The sequence below is a fragment of the Pygoscelis adeliae genome, unplaced genomic scaffold (genome assembly GCF_000699105.1).
Source record: "Pygoscelis adeliae isolate BGI_AS28 unplaced genomic scaffold, ASM69910v1 Scaffold282, whole genome shotgun sequence".
NCBI lineage: Eukaryota > Metazoa > Chordata > Aves > Sphenisciformes > Spheniscidae > Pygoscelis > Pygoscelis adeliae.
Genome location: NW_008824352.1, coordinates 4,213,154 through 4,223,971, shown reverse-complemented (window position 1 = coordinate 4,223,971; position 10,818 = coordinate 4,213,154). Strand labels below are relative to the sequence as shown.

At 43.6% G+C, this 10,818-nt stretch overlaps 1 protein-coding gene across 1 annotated transcript in view; it reads right to left on the bottom strand.

Moving 5' to 3' along the window:
- Positions 1 to 2,402: 2,402 nt before the first annotated feature.
- PRKRIP1 (PRKR interacting protein 1 (IL11 inducible)) overlaps positions 2,403 to 10,818 on the bottom strand; it is an 11,785-nt gene continuing 3,369 nt past the window's right edge. Inside the window, exons 2-7 of the mRNA XM_009319329.1 lie at positions 10,155 to 10,185; positions 9,768 to 9,846; positions 8,232 to 8,332; positions 7,373 to 7,458; positions 5,482 to 5,549; positions 2,403 to 3,142 (exon numbers count right to left, since the gene is read on the bottom strand). Of these exons, the coding sequence (XP_009317604.1) occupies positions 3,027 to 3,142; positions 5,482 to 5,549; positions 7,373 to 7,458; positions 8,232 to 8,332; positions 9,768 to 9,846; positions 10,155 to 10,185 (481 nt within the window). The 3' untranslated portion in view covers positions 2,403 to 3,026. The remainder of the gene's footprint in view (positions 3,143 to 5,481; positions 5,550 to 7,372; positions 7,459 to 8,231; positions 8,333 to 9,767; positions 9,847 to 10,154; positions 10,186 to 10,818) is intronic.

Below are 10,818 nucleotides of genomic sequence, written 5' to 3'. Positions count from 1 at the left end.
TCTCTAAGTCTTTCTACAGAGAAGGTATTGGTGCAACGGGATGCAAATGTGCTTTTATTACAGTTACTAATTACACAGCAAAAGGTCGCCACTTACACAGGTCAAAAGGCAGTGCTGACTTCTGCCTCCGCCGAGCTGCGACGTCCTCCGGCCGAAGCAGAGCAGAGGCTGCCTGTGTAAAGGAGGGCTATCGGGGCCAGGCTGCTTTCTCCCTGCGTCCCTCCTCTATGGACTCAGCGGGAAATCCTGTATAAACCCATCAAAAGAGCAAGGATAGGGACAGACTTATGGGAAAGAGGAGGGAGTTCCTTCCCTGGAAACGAGACAAAGAAAATGCTGACAGGCGGCACAATGGGTCAGCTTTATCAGGCGGCAATCCCATCTTCTGAATTCACTTCTGCCTGGGGGAGGGAAAAGACGAAGGAAAACAATTCCTAAAAACTTATTAAAGCGACAAATACGTTTGTTATCCTGAGCGTGCTTTTCACCTCTGAGATTATGACTACTTCTGCTTGGTTACAGCACTAACACTGCTGTCTCTCGGGGTCCCATGCTTGCATGAACACGTGTAGAAATGGAACAGCAGCAAACTTTAGCCCCGAAGACTAGTCTCCACCAGAGAAAGGAGAGGGACTCCTCTAGAAAAGAATCCAGAGCAAGAATTCAACGTAAGCAGGTCAAACTCCTTGGCTGTTTCAAGCCTTTATCACTGTTTTTTTTGGTGCCATATTTGGAATAGGAAGCAATTGTAGAATTGTTCCTCGTTTTACTACCCATGGGAGCACTTCCCTTCTACTCCACGGACGATGTTTTCCCTGTTTTGAGGTCACGGAACACTTGCATTTTGTCTTAACGAAGAAACATCCCTTCAAGCCGCTCACTTTGAAGTGCCTTTGTATTCTGGAAGACATAGTACTGACACGAACAACCACAACACGGCATAGTATTTTTCAGAATTCATAGCAACACCTACCAAATACAGCTCCTGCTGCTACATTCAGCCACCCCAGCAAGAAAGACCGTAAGGCAGATACCACCTTTGGCAACACATTCTCTTTGCTTTTTATGGATTTCACCTACAAACTTAGCATTCCTAGAAAACGTAGTGTATAAATAATTCAGCATGGGTAACGATGGCGTCCTAGGGAGGCAGGATGAGGCCACGCAACCTGAAATTTGTTTAGTTCACCAAGACAAACTCAAGTCCATCTTCCTCACGACCGAAAGAAGCGTGTCCTCATGCAGCAACATCTGCTCTATTTAATGCAAAACAACACTTATTTATTCAGCTCAAAAGCCTGACAAGCTCAGAGGCAGAACGGTCTTTGTTTATTTGTGAGACTCTCACTTCTTCTCCGTCCACGAAAGCTAAGAAACACCACAACGTTTTTATGGCTCATCCTACGACACAGACGTATCAACAGGGTTTACCTGCCTTAGGGGGGGATTCAAGCGAAGCAATTCTCAGAACTCACCTCTCCACGGGGAAAATGCCAACAACTGCCCAACATCCATTCTGCATCTTAAGCGCAAGAGACTGAAACGCTGTCACAACTCACTCTGAAGCACCTGCCTCTAAGGAGATTAAGCGGAAAACAATTCCATGCAGGTCTCTAACCCGGGGCGGGTGGCGGGGATACGGACCTTGCAGCTCGGAAGTTATCCAGCTCTGAAGTCTTTGGGTATGTACAGGGGAACTAAACACAAACGTCACTTGCACTTGATCACATCTGCTTCCCCGGCACCATGGTAATACCACTGAGAAGCCATCACGTAAAGCCAGCTCAGGCAAAATGCAGGATTTCTGGCAGCGCTGTTCAACAAAGGCTGGATCTAAAAAGAGATTCTCCCTTTCTATTGTTTTTGCTTTAAATAATTTGGCATTAACAAAGGCTTGAGAAGAAGTAGCACCACATTCTGGATGCCGAGGTCCTGGGATGAGCGCGTCTGAAAGATAGCAGGCACTTCTAATTAAAGATACACTGAAAAGACAACCATCTAAGTTACAAATAAAACCACCGCTGCATAAGCTTGTCATTTAAGCACCAATAAGTAAATATATATACGGATGTTACGATTTCTAACAGGGAACCCGAAGTTCAAAGCAGAGAGCTCAAGCAGAGAGAAAGGCAAGTGTCATTACATGAAGCTGAACACAAGCAAAACCATTCCATTCCAAGCCTTTCTGCCACAGGATTTGGAGGCTTTACAGACATAATCTTTTGGAAAAGATATTGTTCCAATCCAAAAGCAAAAAGTAAATGAAGTGCAGCTAACACCTTTTTACGTATTTTCATGTGCGCCACATCACTGGGTCTTTTTGTCCCTTCCTGCAGCACTGCAAGCACCTCTTTATTTTGGTGAAATCCTCTTCAAAAAAAAAAAAAAAAAGAAGACAGAACAATCCAACACATCCCCTTTATTCATTTAAAAAACATGGAAGAAAAGTGATAGGGAAAGTTTTAGCAATAAAAAAGGGATCCTGCTTAAAAATCTATAGAACTTGTCTAGCAACATAAACTGATCTCTTTGGGTTAGAGATGACCCCATACAAAACCCCAAATTCAGAACACTCACAGTGCAGGAGAATCTGGCTACAGACCACTTTTCTACTTTAGGTTAAACTCTTCCCTTAGATTCATGTATCCCACTGCTACCAGCTTCGACATAAGTAGAATACGTAGCCCTCACAGTAATATTTTCCTTAAATGGTAATGGATATGTTTTAGCTTTCAGACAAAAACACTCTGGGCCATGTTAGAAAGAACTCTAGGGTCACAGAGACTTATGGCTGACTCTTTAGAGCAAACTTAGAGCAGACTGCACAGCAGTTATACAAGCAATTAAGAAAAAAATCTCTTATTTGGCATTTCTCTATCAATATCTCTCGGGCCTGTGACGTGAAGGTCATTCACCGTTAAGCAGATATAATGTACGCCAATGGGTTCTGCTTGGCTGAGATGAAAGACTTTCATGCTCCTGAATATAAAGCAATGAACAGTGTTTCCAGCTGTCCCTGGAAGGCCTCATCCTCTTCCCATCACAAAACTTGGCTCTTCAGCATCATCTTCCTTCTCTTCCTCCTCCTTGCTATCCTCTTCATCATCCTCGCTGCTGACTCGCTCTTGAGATTGATCAGGTTCTAAAAACACAAACAGTACGAATTGATAACAAGGAAGACACATGGGAATACGTTAAGTATTTCACAACAAAATAGTTTCAGGTGCTAAGCAAACGTGTATTAGCTCACGCTAATTAGTACGGATGGGTAACATATTCCCACACGTCTTCCTTGTTAAAGATCTCACAACAAAGTAGTCCCAGATACTCAGGAAACATGTATCAGGTTATATTAATTCTACCGAGCGATGCAGAGCTCAGAATTTCAAATTCTCCCTTGGAGAAACATTCCCTTACCTCCAACGTTACCACTGTGCCAAGTCCATCACTAAACAACTCCACCTCCTGTGGAACATTATTTCAAGCAGAGGTAGTCAAACGCTGAAGTGATAGATTATCTCATTCCCAATCTCACCTCTGCACGTCGGCATGGACTTTCAAGTATCACAGAGTACTGTTAAAGAATGCAGGCACCGGGAAGCCACGGGCAAGACCCAGTGTATTTCTACACCCACCCCACAGAAACTCCACAAGGTGCCATGAACTTTTACAGTCTGTTTGGTATTCTGCAAGTACAGGAACTCATTAAGATAATGAGGGTCACAGAGAACTCGTGAAGCCTGCTAAAAGACCAGAAAACACCTACTAGAAATTAAATAACGGATAATGAAAATTAGGTACGGCATAAAGTGGGACCCGAATCTAATAGCCATTCTGCTGCTCCCAGTAGCTCTTGTACCTTCAGTGTTTCTCAGGCCAAGGCACACTCAGCTCACGCTCTGATCAGTTACACCTAGGATTTAGGATTAGTGGTCTGATGCCACCGCGTGGTGAAGTTCTGTACTTTCATTTTTTATTAGGGGTCTGTACAATAATGCAACTTTAACAGCTAACCTTATTTAGCACCAACCTTTATTCTTAATGTTTTTACTACAACAAAGGTGAAAGACGGCAATGCGCAGGTTTTATTTATTTATTCAAAAAGGAAGATAAATGCTTGCCTGCCACATCCAACAAATACACTTCAATTAATTTGGAAAAACTCTCAGATCTCAACCCAGGGCACACAAAACTAGAAAAAGACAAGCCTGTTCTCAGTAGACTAAAGATGGCTATCAGTGGCTTCTATCTCCACTGATTCTTTTTTTTTGTTTGTTTTTTTGTTTTTAAAATAGAGATCCACAACCTGTAAAGAGCTAAGAACTATTCTAAAGACAGGGGAGTTTGGATTCTGGCTTCCAGAAGATGACTTATTTGTGCTGAATGAAAACATTCCAGCCCGACGACTGGTACGCGGCAGTCCCATAGCACAGTGCCAGTCCCTGATCCAGCTCCCCTCTCTCCCAGCCGCTCCCTAAAGGGATGGGTATTTGGTTTTGTTCAGTGAACAAAAGTAAGGTGACTCATACTTAAATTCTCCTCCCAGTCACAATTCATAAATGAGTAGCTTTAAAAAAAAAAAACAGAACCAAACCAAAACAACAAAAAACCCCACTCTGCTACATTCACTTGCTGTCACGAGTAAAATTAACCTAACGATTAATTTGTCCTTCCATGTTTATATGGGAGGCTGGCAATGGTTCAGCTGAAACAGATCCCATTTTGAAAAGCAAAGCAGAAATAAGGTAGCGCTGTCAGACAAGTCACTGTTCTAGCAGAATTATCAGGAACTGTTGTAACTTTAAGACTAAGAATTACTGCAGAGTGAGCGTGCTAATCCACAAAGGACAACTATTTGAAAGAGTAAGCTACAATATACTCACTGAAAGGAAGCAACATGTATTCAAAAGTTTGAGCGCAGTTACACTGACATTGCTGAACATTAATTTTCAAGACTGCAGAAGAACAGAGGCAGTCAGGTTTTTCACATTTGTTTCTATGCAAAATAAAATAGTCACGTGGAACAGATGGCACCAAGGTGACTCGATTTCTTACACATAAAATCATAACTCAGTTTCTTGTTTGCATTTTTTCCACCTGTTTTCCCATACGCATTCAAAATATACGTAAAAAAAGAACAGCCTTTAACAATATTGCCTTTTTCAGCAGATGTTCCAAATCTGCAGTTTGTCAGAATAGCTGGGGCAAAACATCCACAACCAACAAACTCGGATTCCAATGTTTGCTGTCCAAAATTTCCCCTAATAAAGGGAAAATATTCACAAACAACCAAGTTATTTCTAAGATTAAATCTCAACATAGATGGCTTTCAAAGAGGACTTTTGAAACGTTAGCTAAAATAACAAGCTTAAGGCTCCTCTCCACGTATCGAGAATGCTTGGCGTAGCGGGGTGGAACAAACCTTTCTAGACTTCAATTAGGGAACGGAACTAAGTCTTGAGAAAACTACATTTCACTGACCTTTTTCCTGCTTCTTTTGTTCAAGTTTATTTTTCTTAGCTTGCAGTTTCTTCTCTTTTAACTTCTGGCTATAAAGCAAAGTAGAAAAGACTCTCATTCAAATCCAACATTGTCACGCTTCTGCACATTCATACACTGACAAAGGACATACTACAGACATCTTGGAAAAAGAGACTTCAGAAGAGAAGTTCAATTTGAATTTGGCCTCAGCTGCAAATTCGGCGAACTTAGACACATGATCAACAGAAACTCTTCTATGTTGTTTTTAGTCTAATGGAATTTTTTTTTTCTAAAGTCTTCCATGACACCACTGCAACCAAAACTGTATGATACGCAAGAATCTCCAAGAACACAGAAGGAACAAAAATGAAACTGCCCCTACATTTTAGCTACCTAGCCTAATAAACAAAAAGAGAAAATGGTGTCAAAACCCAGACTGCTGGAACTGAACATTGGGAAAAAAAAATTAAGTCATCACCAGCAATATATAGTTTAATTGAAAAAAAAAAAGCAGTGTGCTTTGACCTTCATCTTTGGCTGTACTTCATCAATATGTTGGGCCCTAGGAGTAACGTTAGGGGTAAGAGGGAATTTCAGTTCATATGACCTAGTTCTGTTTGCCTAGCAAAGGTAACCAGGCAGTCTAACAGCAGAGACAGGGCAGAGCGATCGGGGATTCATGTTCCCCTCTCAACACCAGAAATGAATTCTGTTGAAACAGAGAGCCAAGTACTGTACCTGTTAACTCAGGACGGAAGAGAAAGGGTGGTGAGGGAAGTTAGAGGGGCTTGGGACCTACACCATTAGGCTACTCTATAGAAGAAGGGGGACAAGGAGGCGTTGGAGTGTTTAGGCAGCATTTGCTGTTTGAACAATTGTTCTCCATCTCTGTCAGGAAAAAGGCAGCAGGCCAGATCTGACTTGCTGGCCATCTGTTGGACCACACTAAATTAAAGTAAGATGGCAACAGTGTTTGTGTTGTGCACTTTTGTGCTAATATGCCAGTGAGTCACTTTGCACAGGCCTTTCAGCAGCAACTCTCAGCTACAAGATGTAAAACCCTCATTCCCAAAGCAGCAAGAGAAAGGCTGCTGAGGGTCAGACCCTCTGAAAGAGCCGAGCCATGATACTCTGCTATTTCTGAAAGGTATGGTGGACACAGACTGTGGAATTTAAATTCTTGTATCACTGCATTACAATTCTCAGACCATTTCTTGAGAGCATCAATCTTGTAACTGTTTCACTTTGTCTAAAACTTAAGAGAAGGAAAGATTTCATATTTCTTAATTTTTCCATCTAACTTAGTAGACTTGACCTGCCTGACATCACATTGAAGGAGGTAGAAGCAGCTACTGATTTTAACAATACTGAACCCATCAGTGGCCTCTTCAGTATTTGCAGACTGAACTGGACTAGTCACACTGACAGTGTACAGAGGACAGCATCGTGCCCCATCACACTCCGCTAGTCCGAATCCACATGCGTACCCATTAAGCAGCACCCATTTTGGCACTTGAGCTGCTTGGTGTCAGCTGTTTCAGATATTTATTTAAGCCAGATGTACATACAAACCTTTCCTGACATTGTTATAACAAATATGCAGCAAGGCATGTTGCAGTCAACACCACTGTGTCAGCAAAAGCTGCTCAACAGTCAAAAGTTATGCTGCTAGCGATGGCACAGAAAATAAATGCCAGCAAAGCCTGTCAAGTTTACAGCTGCCTTTAGACACCAAACAATGACATTAACGAAATTAATTTTCACAGCCAGACTTCTCAGGTGACAGATGTAGACACAGAATGATAGCACTTATCCAAAGCACGCAGCTACAGATGAGGCACAGGGCATGAGGGTTTCCACGTCAAGCCTCCTGGGAACAATCTGCCCTTACCGCTTCCTTCTGCGTTTTGCTGTTTGTTCTTCTGCAATCATCTTATTCCTCTCCAGTTTCTTCTGGAATTCCTCATCTAGTCTTTGCTGTAATTGATCACATGTTATACTTTGATCACAATCTAAACTAAAATACTTCTTTTCAAAGTCATGTCCTTTTAGGGAGAAGTCTTTTAGCAAAATACAGAAGGGAGCTTTGCCAGATTTTGTCTGGCTTCTTCTTTATTCAAAAGCCGTATTCCTAGGGACGACTTCTGTACAGACAGCATTTTTAACCTGCAGCCTGAGCCAAACATTGAAGCCTTTAGAGGGAGGAATCCTCACCAAAACAGATGAGGGAGGTTGGGCTTCTGCCCTAAAGAATGTTTCAGTAAAAACAAGAGAATAATTTGAGACACAAACATTAACATACGGATCAAAAGACTCATCGTGGCCAAGAGAGAGCGTAACAATAATGCTCTCTGAAAGAGGTGCTATTCTACTCGACCAAGACTTCAAAGAGAGAGATCCAGACTCTGCGCACAGGCACTTGCTTTGATTCTGTCTGTGCAAGACAGTGACCTTAGGGATTTCCAGTTCTTAAAGCATTTTCAAACCAACCTGAGAACACACACACATTCACGTGCAGTCTTACTGTGTGCTAGGACCCCAGCGAACAGAGAAGATGGAGCATGTCTGACACAAAGCACCAAATGTTTCAATACTGACAAAGACGCCACATATCACGTACTCCTACAGTTCTCCTCTGATAAGGGGTAGTTCGGAACTGAATTATTTGTACATGACTTTAAAAGAAAAGAAGATTTGCAATGAACATCAAATAGTCAGGGGGAAAAAAAATTACAAAGAGTCCTCCTGACCTTCTCAGCCATGGCATCCATGAAATCTTGCCTCTGGTACTCTCGCCGACGAAGATGTCGGTACACATGAAACTCCCCACTCCCAGCTCCAGCACTGGAACCTACAATAAAGAAGAGTTAGTCTACTAGAAAATAACGTATACTAGATGCTCACAAATGACTACAGCTAGATGCTGAGGGACAGGACACATGAAAGGGCACCGTCAGATGAAAATCTATTAACAACACACAGAGTGTGTCACCCTTTTATATAAGCTCAAATCACTTGCAATCAAAAGCCAAAGCAAGCTGCAAAACCATACGCTTACGGTTCACTGCAGTTTCTACTGGTCAGTTACTCCCCTAGAGAGAATCCAGTCTTAGCTGGACATTGAGGCAGTAAAAGAACTAGAGTTCAAATGCACATCCCATTCTCTTCTAGGCAGAGATGAGCGAAAACTTCCTACTGAGGCTGCTTCTCACTAATTTTCAGCATCTCATACAAAAAATAAAGGTCAACAGTAGGGTGATAAAGCCCATCATATTATACTTTCCCATGCAAGACAGGTACCACTGACAGTTTTTGACCATTTCTTCATAAATTAAATCCCTGTAGCGCTCTTCCTGGCATCAGTCTGCATGTTGAAGTCTCACAGGAGCTTTCAACATTGCACTCCATTCTCTTCCTCTGTCTCCTGAGCCATTTCTCAATGCAAAGCACACAAATACATGCCTCAAATAAGACACCTAGTAATTAAAACATGGCAGCTGGGACTGCAATAGGGTGTTCTTGATATCAACAGAATCCCAGCATGTCAGGTGCTCCCAGAAAAACAAGACAGTTCAACTCAAGCACACAGCAAAGCTATTTGAAAAAGCCACGAGGGAATTACAATACGCAGAACAGGTTATTCAGAAGTGTATAAAAGCTTTAGTCCAAGATCAATTATTCTGAAACAAGAACAAGTCAGCCTCTAGAAAGGATCATTAATAAGGAAGAAGATCCCAAAGAAAGACAGAACTTCTACATGCAGATGAAATTTATACCACAACTACTACATTTAATCCGTGCAGGTAAAAGTAAAGTGTAAGCAGAATACTTGGGTCGGGTTCCTTGCACAGCTGCCAGCTCCCTACCTGACCATGTACAATCATATCCGCTGCACGCGTCTGCTTCTCACTGCCTGAGACTCAGACTCAAAGCAGTCAAAAGAGGGACTTGGTAATTGTAAGTTTCCAGAGCACTCTCAGATCCATGGAAAGGACAGATTTACTTATCATCATTTACTTGTCATCACCAGAGCAGCAGCTTATTTCACTGCACGCAGTCCACGTGCTGGAGTGCCACAGGCACTGTTCGCATTCTGACAACAAGCAGAAAAGTGGAACCCAAGAACCAAACAAAAGTTGGAAAAGCAACTCTGGAAGCACGTTTCATACCTCTTTTCTCCAGCAAAATGAGCAACAACAGAAACCTGTCTCCGGCCTTTTCTGTTAAACACTTTTCTAAGTTTAATGTAGCTAACCCTACAGATATCTGAAGAATAGTATCTTTACCCATCACGTCTCTAACAAACTCCGGGGGAGGTCGTGGTGCCCATTCATTCAGTTTTTCAGGAATTGGTACAGTCTTTTCCTGCAAGAACAAAGCAACCAGTCATCAGTATCTTCTAGGAGCAAAGTCTGCAATTTTAACACATTGTTGAAAGGTGGTATATTTCTGACAACAGCCTCTTCCGTCAGCTGACAGAGCTCAGAAGCAGCACAGTAATTTCTTCATGCATAGGGATCAGGAGCAGGCAGAACACAAGAATCAGAAGGTATCCTCTCTCTCCCTCACATTCAGGCCTGCACGTCAACAAACCCCAGGAGGATTAGGAGTGTCTGTGCTTCTTTTCAGTACGGAAACTAGAAGGAAGCAAGTCAGCACCTCCAAGCACTCACAGAAACTGAGTATACTCCCACTACCAGTAGCCTGGGAAGAGACGAAAGGCATTTGGGCACCTTCCATGCCAGATCTATGGAGTACAGGGAAGGGAGAACACATGGTGCAAGGTCAGAGGAAGAACACGGCGCGGGGAAGTCTCAGCCTCCTCCAGCACACACACAGAGGGAGGGTGAGAGTCTCCACCTGGCAAACGCCGCCTCCTCAGGACAAGGATCAAAACACCCAGTTAGAGGAACCAGGGTCATGCTCCCCCCCACCCCCAATTAAAAACAGCTGGCAGAGGAAAGACCAGCTGGCAGAGCACTGAGGGGCCAGTCCTCCCCCTGGGTCCCCAGGGATGGGTCTCTCCCCTCACGGCAACCCGGTGTGTGTGTGTGTGGGGGTCGGCCTCTCTCCCCTCACAGACCCGGGGAGGGGACGAGGTGGTGTTGGTGGCGTTGGTCCCTCTCCCTTCAGGGACCCGGGAAGGAGGGGGATGGAGGTCGGTCCCTCTTCCCTCACAGAGCCCGGTGGTGGTGGGGTTCGGTCCCTCTCCCCTCAAGAAGCCAGGGTGGAGGAATGGGGGGGGTGGAGCAGTCGGTCCGTCTCCCCTCATGGAACCAGGAAGGAAGGGGGGGTGTCGGTCCCTCTCTCCTCACAGACCCCGGGGGGGGGTGGGGG